The 10,896-nt window shown below is 51.7% G+C and overlaps 1 protein-coding gene across 1 annotated transcript in view; it reads left to right on the plus strand.

Annotated features, from left to right (window-relative positions):
* Tmcc2 (transmembrane and coiled-coil domain family 2) overlaps nt 1–10,343 on the plus strand; it is a 39,597-nt gene extending 29,254 nt beyond the window's left edge. The window contains exons 3-5 of the mRNA XM_027417637.2: nt 5,571–6,511; nt 7,804–7,939; nt 8,842–10,343. Of these exons, the coding sequence (XP_027273438.1) occupies nt 5,571–6,511; nt 7,804–7,939; nt 8,842–9,153 (1,389 nt within the window). The 3' untranslated portion in view covers nt 9,154–10,343. The remainder of the gene's footprint in view (nt 1–5,570; nt 6,512–7,803; nt 7,940–8,841) is intronic.
* The last annotated feature ends 553 nt before the right edge of the window (nt 10,344–10,896 follow it).

Consider the following 10,896-nt stretch of genomic DNA (forward strand, 5'->3'; position numbering starts at 1 on the left):
TACTTTGTGGGTGTGGGACCATCTTACTGGGGCATGGGACGACTCTCAGGGGCCCCATCCCTGAAGAAAACTGACTCTCCCTCACCCAGTGGCCTTCACTTGCCGATAGCTTTTCGGTTAGGCATGGTATATCACAAGCCCCTTCCTCATCCATGCTGGGAATTTGGCTGGCTTCATCCCAACTGCACAAGCCTTGTGCATGCAGCCTCAGCCACTGTGAACTCGTGTGCACAATGGCCGTCATGTTCAGCAAATAACATTCCACTGCAGACGTCCACTGCCTCTGGCACTTACATTCTGCCCCCTTTCCCAGCATTCTCTCTGATTCTTTGGGGATGGGGGAGTGATATAGCCCTCCCACTTAGAGCTGTGTAGAGCTAAGCTTTCCCATAGCCTCCTGTGGACCAGTTGTGGGTCTCTGGACACTGCAAAAAGAAGCTTCTCTGATGAGGGATCAAAGATGGGCTAATTCTGAGTCAGGACTTGTCCTCATCCTGGGTCCACAGTTTCCACTGCAGCTGCTGGGAAATCTGTATTTATTTTTAAGGAACTGCCATATGCCCCTTACTTTGTATCTCATTTTTTCCTCTGAGAATCCCTTGAAGGAAGTAAAATTACCCCCTTCTTCCAGGTGAGAAAGCAAGTCTCAGATAATGGCACACACAAGGGCACACAGCTGATATCTGACCAAGCCAGGGTTCCAAACTGCTGTCAGGGCCCATTCCATTGCCCCTCACAGGCTAGTATTTTGTCACTATGTTTAATAGATTTATTTTATTTTGTGTGTGTTTACCTACATGTGTGTATGTATACATATATACCTGCTGCACCCAGAGGTCAGAAGGGAACACAGGATCGATCCCCCTAGAACTGGAGTTACAGATGGCTGTGAACCATCATGTCAGTGCTGGGAACCAAACCCAAGTGCCTTGTAAGAGCAACAAGTGTCTTAACCACAGAGGTATCTCTCCAGCCTCACTCCCCTTCTTAGGTGCTAGGGTTTGAGCCCAAGGTCTTGTATAAGCCGGGTGAGCAGTGAGCCACTGAGCTGCATCCCAGCCCCCATTCGTCTTTGGCAAATATCTGTGTGCTTTCTCACCACTGGAAGAACTTGCGTCTTTTCTTTTTAACATTCCTTTCCTTGTTAAAATATAATCCTTCTTTGTGCCCCCGTGGCTGTCTGCCAGATCCTTGGATCTCTTTATCCCCTGCCCTGTCTTCCCTTCAGTCTTAAAGGGGTCTTGGTGGTGGCTGATCCCTGTAATCCCTGAACTATGGAGGCCAGACTACACAGTGAATTTCCAAGCCAACCTAGGCTACAGAGTGAAACCCTGTCTCAAAACACTACTAACACAAAGGGACTTGGAGAAAGCAGGCCATGAAGAGCTTCTTAGATAACTCCTTAAGGAGAATGGGTGTGGCTACTATAAGACTAAGACACAGCAGCAGGTGGCAGGCATTGGGGCTGGAGCTCAAGCTTAAGTCTAGACTTGAGAGTTAAGAAGAGGGGCCATCAAGGGAACCCCTATACCCCACTGTCAGCCCTGGGCATGCATGCTTCCCTTTCTTAGTCAAGGCGATCACACAGCCAGCTTCAGTACTGTTTTTCTCAGTATAACCAGATATCTCAGCCTCTCCGGGACAGGGGAGGTATAGAGTTCCCTTCGGGAATGTGATCTGTACTCAATACCCTGAAGGTAGAGGTGGAGGCCACTTCCGGTTGGTGTTCAGGGTGGTCTTTATCCTCCAGACTTTGGAGAAGAAGAAAAAAAAAAAACTTTCTGCAGGGTCTATCACGTGTGTGATGAAAGCAAGTCTGAGTGAGTATAGTCTGCACCAGAGTGCAGCTGCCCATCTCCTTCTGAGGAGTGTCTGCAGCTCCTGGCCAGCTCTGCCTGTGCCCCCAAATCCCTTCCAACGCCCCTGGTGGTGTGGGAGCCGCACAGTCTCAGGAGGAGGCTGATATGGGGATGCTTCCCTGAGGTCCTGCTCTCACCCCATCATTACTCTGTCACCCAGCTGTCTAGGGAGTTAACTAGGGAGTCCACTCAGATGGGAATGGCTGCTAGGGTCTTTTGGTCTTGGGAACAAAATCACAAGACACACATTCTCTCATACACACCTCCACCTATGCTGGAGAAGGGCCAAGGAAAGCACCTGTGGAGATCCCTAGGACGGGAAGTCATCTTGGTGAGGAGAGCAGGTGATATCCTGGTAGTGAGTGTTCCTGGGTGGAGAGGGGTATTCTCTGTGGCTACTCTTCGTACTCCTCTGGGATCGATACCTTTTTATAAACGCTCAGGCAAGATAGGGCTGGGTAGAACTTCTGTGTGTATACACCCTTCCTCAGTGCATATACTAATTCTTTTATGTGTGTGTGTGCGCACACACACACTCACACACACACACACACACACACACACACACACACACACACACAGTGTGGGCAGTGGTCAGAGGACAACTCAAGGGAGCTGGTTCTCTCCTTCCCAGTCTTGGCAGCAAGTGCCTTTAACCAATGCTCAGCCTTTTCACCTGTCTCCATGACTCCCTTCTCCTTGCTTACACAGGGTGTAAGACCCCTGAGTCTCACTACGGGAAATGCCAGCTTGATTGCTTGAGGGCGAAGCCAGGTGTCAGTGGGGAAATCCTGCTTCTTGAAAGAGTGACAGAAATCCTGAGGCCACTCTGCAAGGACTTCCCAGCTCTCCAAAGGGGAAGGTTAGGCCCTGGGGCTAGGTGCCAAGTAGGATTCAAACCCTGCACTTTTCACTCACTAGTGCAGTCCTGGGCCAGCCCTTGATTTCCTCTTCTGTAGAATGGGACCTGCAGTTGTTGTTGGCTGGCTCTTGGATTGTTCCCAGGATTGAGTGGATGAAAGTATAAATCCTGGAGAGCCACAGCTGGCACAGAGCATCAAGTGGGAGCAGTGCACGTTGCTACCTCATTCTGCTGTGGAGGACATTAGAATGGAAATTCGGGAGGGGAAAATAAAAGAGCTTAGGAGCCCAAAGGGAAATGCACCACTTCTCTGGCAGCCTATTGAGGCGAGTCCACAGAGAATAAGGGTCTGTGACTGGAGATGTGTCAGCATGTGCCAGGCAGTTTTTACCCACCTGTCAGCGACAGTTCTCCAGGCAGGATGCGCAGGTTGGGGTCTGGGCTAGAGGACAGAGAAATGTGTGTATGCACAGGGTGGAGGGGTAGAGGGGTGGGGGTGGGACAGACAGCACAAGTCTCTGCTACCTTCAGGTCTCAAGAATGTCTAGCTTCACCGGATGGTGAGGGCACTTGTCTTTAATCCCAGCACTCCAGAGGCAGAAGCAGGCAGACCAGCCTGGTTTACAGAGTGAGTTCTAGGACATGCAGGGATGCCCAGAGAAACCCTGACTCAAAGAAAGAGAGAGAGAGAGAGAGAGAGAGAGAGAGAGAGAGAGAGAGAGAGAGGAAGGAAGGAAGGAAGGAAGGAAGAAAGAAAGAAAGAAAGAAAGAAAGAAAGAAAGAAAGATCTAGCCTCATTCCTAGGCACTGCACTGTATAGCATCCACTTTGACTTTTCTGTGTAAAGCAAACAGATGCTACATGGTGGGGGAAACAACTGCAGTTCCTGAGAGGCACCAGCAGGCAGGCAGGCAGTGTGCTGTCTCCCCTAAGTAAGGCAGCTTTCCCAGCATTCCACATCCATTCCCATCTGTCCTGCCCACTGGCACCATTCACAAAGAGTGAATGGCAGCATACAGACTGCCAAAGACATTACCATCAATGTCCATTGCCTGCATAGACTTTGCCCCAGGAGGAGATGAAGGAGATTGGACATCTGTGCTAAGGCCAAGTTCTTTGACAGTAAAGGCCACATATTATATAGAGAACTTACTTTGTATGGTGCCACCGATATTGAGTAAATATGCTTTGACAGTCTCTTACATTTAGCCCAGCTTGATTGTAGTCATCACTCCTTACGAGAAAAATCTGCCTAGATTCAGATCTGGCAGTTATTGTGTGCATGTAAGACACCATCCATGTAACCCTCCCATGAAACTTGAGAGTAGGTATGATTACACCCACTGTACAGGCAAAGACACAGAGGCTCAGGAAAGCAGAGGGACCACTACAGGAGTGACAGGTGAGAGGGGGAGGGGATTAAGTCCATCACAGCTTGGATCTTAAGGGTCCAAGTCTGGGGCTGGAGAGATGGCTCAGAGGTTAAGAGCACTGACTGCTCTTCCAGAGGTCCTGAGTTCAATTCCCAGCAACCACATGGTGGCTCACACCATCTATAATGAGATCTGGTGCCCTCTTCTGGCGTGCAGATATACATGGAAGCAGAATGTTGTATACATAATAAATAAATAAATGAATTCTTTAATCCCTTCTACTTCACCTCACCCCTGCCCCACAGTGATCTGATCCAGCTTGCTTCTGTTGTATGGTGATAAGGTACAGGACTCAGCTGCTGCCAGTGGCCTGGGGTTAGTGGACTCCAGGCCTGCCCACACATCTATCTCAAATTCAGTATCTTCTCTGCCCTTTCCTTCTGATCCCCCACCTCACCCCTGCTGAATCCTTTCTCAGACCTCTCCCCTGTCTCTCTGAGTTTGTGCCACAGTGATGCACTCAGGAAGCCTGCCTGCCTGCCTGCCTGCCTGCCTGTCTGCCTGGTGGGGAGAGGAGAGCCTCTTGCCTTCCTTGCTTCACATTCTCTCCCTTCCCAACTCTTCCAGACTCCCGGCCTCTTTTGGCCTCTGAGACTTTAGGCTTCAAGGACCTGCCCAGCATGGTGGGTAGGTGGGTGTATTCTCTTCCTGCAGTTCTGGGAGAGTGGGAGAGATTGAGTGTTCCCAACATCATAAATCAGAGGAAGCTGCTGATACCCTCAGAAGACAGGAAGGTAACAGGGAGGGAATCAACAGGGCCAGTGACCCTGTATTAGTGAAAACAGGCTACAAGAGAGGCTGGACAGGGGCTGGAGAGATGGCTCACAGAGTTTAAGAGCACTGACTGCTCTTCCAGAGGACCAGAGTTCAATTCCCAGCAACCACATGGTGGCTCACAACTCTCTGTAATGGGGTCTTGTGCCCTCTTCTGATGTGCAAGCATGCATGCAGATAACTGTACACATAATAAATAAATAAAATCTTTAAGAGAGAGAGAGAGAGAGAGAGAGAGAGGCTGGATGGAAGGCTTTCACAACCTCGAAGGAGAGAGTCGCTCAAGGCAGGAGCCTAGTTAGGAGATTGAATCCAGAGAGACTTCTGAGCTCATCTCTGGTCTCAGGGCCAGAGGCTGTCTTTTCATAGCGGTGTGTCCCCAAGTTACTCGCTAGAACACCCTGTTCCAAAGGCAAAGTAGCTCTGCCTAGACTTCATTTCAGAGAAAAGGCTCTTTACAAGGGTCATGCTGGCATGCAGCTGTGGGGGCCTTACTGTAGAAGCTTAGGCTCTTCTCCTGAAGTTCTCCTTCATCCCACATCTATTGTCCAGGTCGCCTTAGGGTGTCCTGGGCTGCACCGACAACCCTGCTGAGCCCCCCTCCCATGTCTCATGATGTATCCGTGCTTGCTTCCTCCCCAGGGTGATAAGGGAGATCTCATGGCCCTGAGCCTCCCCTCTGGCCCTGGCCATGGTGACACTGATGGCCCCATCAGCCTGGACGTGCCAGATGGAGCGCCGGATCCCCAGCGGACTAAAGCTGCCATTGACCACCTGCACCAGAAGATCCTGAAAATCACAGAGCAGATCAAGATCGAGCAGGAGGCTCGGGACGACAACGTGGCAGAGTACCTGAAGCTGGCCAACAACGCGGACAAGCAGCAGGTGTCCCGCATCAAGCAGGTGTTTGAGAAGAAGAATCAGAAGTCAGCCCAGACCATCGCCCAGCTGCACAAGAAGCTGGACCACTACCGCCGGCGCCTGAAGGAGATAGAGCAGAATGGGCCCTCGCGGCAGCCCAAGGATGTGCTGCGTGATATGCAGCAAGGGCTGAAGGATGTGGGCGCCAACATGCGTGCCGGCATCAGTGGCTTCGGGGGTGGCGTGGTGGAGGGTGTCAAGGGCAGTCTCTCTGGCCTCTCGCAAGCAACCCACACTGCGGTGGTGTCCAAGCCCCGGGAGTTCGCCAGCCTCATTCGCAACAAGTTCGGCAGTGCCGACAACATCGCCCACCTGAAGGACCCTATGGAAGATGGGCCCCCTGAAGAGGCAGCCCGGGCGCTGAGTGGCAGCGCCACATTAGTGTCCAGCCCCAAGTATGGTAGTGACGATGAATGCTCCAGTGCCAGTGCCAGCTCGGCTGGGGCAGGCAGTAACTCTGGGGCTGGGCCAGGAGGTGCACTGGGGAGCCCTAGATCCAACACTCTTTATGGTGCCCCTGGAAATCTGGACACTCTGCTGGAGGAGCTGCGGGACATAAAGGAGGGCCAATCACACCTGGAGGACTCCATGGAGGACTTGAAGACCCAGCTGCAGAGGGACTACACCTACATGACCCAGTGCCTGCAAGAAGAGCGCTACAGGTGGGTACCTCGTGGCTTCACAGCTATGGGTGGGCCCAGTGGGAAGTACCGAAGCTGCTCCAAGCTTTGGAGGACACGGGAGAAGCATCCAGAAGGGTCCTGCCATGTCAGGAGGAGCCCTTGAGGAGCTTTCTCCAGACTGGAAGGGGGGGGGGGGTCACCAGACCTCGGGAAGGAAGTTTCTGCACGTCTTAGGATACTTTAGGTCAGTGGTTCTCAGCCTTCCTAATGCTGCAACCCCTGACCCCCACAACCATAACATTATTCCCATTGCTGCTTCATAACTGTATTTTTTCTACTGTTATGAATTGTAGTGTAAATAACTGATATACAGGGTATCTGATATGTGACACCTGTGAAAGGGTCATTCAACCCACAGGTTGAGAACCGCTGCTTTACGGTCTTATGTTCTTAATTCACAAAGGGAAGACTAAGACCAGCACCATGTGTGTTGTTCTGGAGACTCTGGTTCAAAAGCACTTTGGAGGCAGCGACCTGAGTTCAAATCCCAGATTTTCCTTATAGCACCTTAAACCAAGAAGCTGGCACTCTACACCCGGTTCCCTGTCTGTGAAGAAGGGTAACCCTGGCCATGACTTTAGGGAGTGGTTATAAAGAGCAAATGAGTTGACGAGGTGGGATGGTGCACATGCCCTTAATCCCAGCCCTCGGGAGGCAGAGGCAGCAGAACACCCTGTGAGTAGAGGCCAGCCTGGTCTATACAGTGCATTAAAATGCAGCCAGGGCTACATTTTAATACCATTAAAAAAAAAAAGATTGAGCAAGTCAATTGAGCAACCTGCAAATGCAAAGTGGAGATAGATGTATAGTATGCACACCTGGGATGCCTAGGCGACCCCTGAGGTCAAGAATGGACCGGAGTTTTGTTTACCCCCTGCCTCCCTCCCTCTCTGGGATTCAGGGGACCTTTTCAAAGCAGGGATCACATCCTTTTTACCCCAGGGTTCCTCTACCCAGGGAGCATCTTAGGCCAGGGTTTAGAGCCAGGTTGAAGTCACTCAATCCTTAACGCCCCTGTCATGAGCCATGAGATCCCAGACAGGTTCCGTAGTCTCTGCCTTATTCTCCCCACCTATCCATACTGTCTGGTGAGGCTGTGTGCGGATCCTATGAGGCAGCGCCCGTCCATGTTTAGCACAGGGCTGGCACAGAGGAGAGTGACGCTGTCACTGGGTTAAAATGAGAGCAGGTCTGAACACGTGGGTGGGCTGCATGGCACGGCCGAGTGGTTTGTAAGAAGTGCTGTCGGTCACCTCCTCTTTTCCTACCAGGTATGAGAGGCTGGAGGAGCAGCTGAATGACCTGACTGAGCTCCACCAGAATGAGATGACCAACCTCAAGCAGGAGCTAGCCAGCATGGAGGAAAAGGTGGCCTACCAGTCCTACGAGAGGGCCCGAGATATCCAGGTATGGCCCAGGGCCTGGTGTGTGGATAGAGCCATAGGCACAGGCTGCAGCTGACACTATTGGGGTGGACATATCACATAGGGCAGGTAGGGACAGGATTCAGAGAAGGCAGTGCCAGGGTAGAGATAAGAGAAAGGTAAGTCCTTGGCCAAGTGCACACACTATGCAAAGGCAAACCAGCAGGCAAGGGCCACTTACTTATGGTTGCCACCTCTTTGGTGGCATATTTACAAATGAATAATTGTTATTTCCGGGCATTCACCTGCCTCAATATGGAGCTGGGATCTACAAGCAAGACTTCCCATTTCCTTACATCCTCCTCAGACAGTCGTCAGTCAAGAGTTCTGTCCCCAGTTGCAGCTGATCAACCTGTACCCTTCTTGGCCTTGAAGAAGGTCCATATGTTACTACCTCCTTGGTACAGTGACATATCGGCCTATTCTTTGCTGTAGCAAGATGTGTGAGGTTGAATAATTTGCAAAGAGAAAAGATCCACCAAGCTCTCACCTCTAGAGACCCAAGAGGATGTCATCCTCTCCTTGGAGGTGGTAAGGATCTCATTGCTATAGTTCCCAAAGGCAGGAACTGTGTAGGGGAGTCACATAGTGAGACAGAGAGATTTGGGAACCAGACTTTCTCTCACAGCATCTAATTCTTTACATTAGACACATGCACGCGTGCACGCGTGCATGCGCGCGCGCACACACACACACACACACACACACACACTTACTTTAAAGGTTCTGCTACCCATAACATTGCCATGCTAGAAACCAAGCTTCCAGCTCATGAAACCTTGGCAATCATACCTAAGCCCTATTGGAATGAGAACCGGTAGATTGGGCTCAGTCTAGGATCTCACCTGCACTGAGCTCCCATGTACCACCCCCTATCCCCTGCAGGAGGCTGTGGAGTCCTGCCTGACCCGTGTCACCAAGCTGGAGCTTCAGCAGCAGCAGCAGCAGGTGGTGCAGCTAGAAGGTGTGGAAAATGCCAATGCGCGGGCTCTGCTGGGCAAGTTCATCAACGTGATCCTGGCCCTCATGGCCGTGCTGCTGGTGTTCGTGTCCACCATTGCCAACTTCATCACGCCCCTCATGAAGACACGCCTCCGTATCACCAGCACCGCCCTCCTGCTCCTCATCCTCTTCCTCCTCTGGAAGCACTGGGACTCGCTCACCTACCTCCTGGAGCATGTGCTGCTGCCCAGCTGAGCAGCTGCCATCCCACCCTATGCTCTCCGGATTCCACGGCCACACATCTCCAGGAGGGCCTTGGACTCCTGAGTCCCTGGGATTTCGTCATGTGTCCTGTTTGGCCTCTTGCCCAAACTGCCCATTGGGCAGCTCCTGCCCCTTCTCTGCTACTGTTTAACACCATCTCTGGGTTCGGCCTGAAGGTTGCTGCAGGGGGCATCCAGGCTGGAGGGAGTGGAGACACTCATGACCAAATGGAACAGGGGAAGACACCAGGGCTGCATTGTTTGAGTTATTTATAGTCACGTGGGACTTTTCTGGGCTGACTGGAGGATGTCGTAGGTCATGAAGACCACTAAGATAGAAAGCCAGTCTCAATTTCCCTAAGGAAGAGCCCATCCTGGGGTGGCCACAGTTTCCTCCCATGGAGATGGTCTGGATATAGCCAGTGGGAGGCTGTGCTCACATGAGAGTACAGGAAGGGGCGGGTCCCCAGCCTTGGGGCCAGACAGCAGGCTCGATGCAGCCATTGGTAGCTCAGCCTACCCTTCCCCTGCTCCTCTCCCCACTGAGATGATTTGTGATTGATTTCTGGAGGCTGGGTGAGGCACGGCTTTGGATTCGTGTTTTCTCTGCTCATTTTTCTGCCTATCACTGGGTGTGCTGCTTTCTGAAAAATAGGCCCCAAGGGCCCTGAGCCTCTAGACCACACCCTTAGGCCTCTGGGATCAAGTTGAGTTCTATTTATTTATTTACTTACTTATTTATTTGTTCCTATCTTTCCCTCGCTTCTGCCCAGCTGGGCTCCAGGGAGAGGACCTGCCCATCCTCCCTCTGAAGCCAGGGCTCATCACATCACACTCCAGACCATGTATCCTCTGGTGTTTCTGGCTGGAAAAAGGGGTATGTGGCCACCCAGCCCGCTCTCCCAAGCAGCCACACCAGATGGGCGGGAGGATCATGGCCCTTTTCTATCTATTTATTTTATACGTGTGTCTTTGTGGGGAAGAGGGTGTTTGCTGATTTATGTCTTTAAGGCTCTGGAGTGCTGTGTACAGTTTGCACAGCCCAGCCTCCCCATGGGCCCTTCCAAGCACAGTGGGGATTTCTCAGAATAGGAGAGAGGAATCCATGAAGCAGGAGATGCAGTGCCTGCCGGCTGTGGTGGACCTTCCTGAGAAATAAATATTCTCTACGTTTTCAAACCATTCTGTCTGGTGTTGGCTGATTCAGCTGTCTCTGTGAAAAATCACAGGATCTCTTCCCCACAGTCTAGCATTCTGGGTAGCACAGGCGGGCCTCATCTGTTGGCCTGAGTTGTCTTCTTTCAGGAGACAGCATCCAATGAGGCATATCCACTCTCCAGCCTTGTTCTGAGCAACTTAAGTGATGTGAGACTACCATCCCATCCAGCCCCAGTTTTGCTGGAGCACTTCCCAGGAGCAACGTGGAGATGCTCCCATAGCGGTTATGGCCAGTTGTGGCCACAAGAGGTCAGCAGAGTCTGCACTCCAAAACCTCTCAAAGTGCAGTTCCAAACCAGTATCCTTTGGGATTAGCTTGGCTTTGTCATTGTGGTATGGCTGGGGTCAGGGAATACCTACTTTCTAGGAGCTGTGGTGTGATCCTCTCCATGAAGGCCCAGGACTTGGTATCTGCCCCATGGTTGGAGCACCCAGCCCTCAAAGCTCCAAAGCTCTTCCCAGAAGGAACTTAGTGGGTACTTTACAATAGGCCCTTTGAAGAAGGAGGCAAATAGGA

This window comes from Cricetulus griseus, chromosome 5 (assembly GCF_003668045.3).
Source record: "Cricetulus griseus strain 17A/GY chromosome 5, alternate assembly CriGri-PICRH-1.0, whole genome shotgun sequence".
NCBI lineage: Eukaryota > Metazoa > Chordata > Mammalia > Rodentia > Cricetidae > Cricetulus > Cricetulus griseus.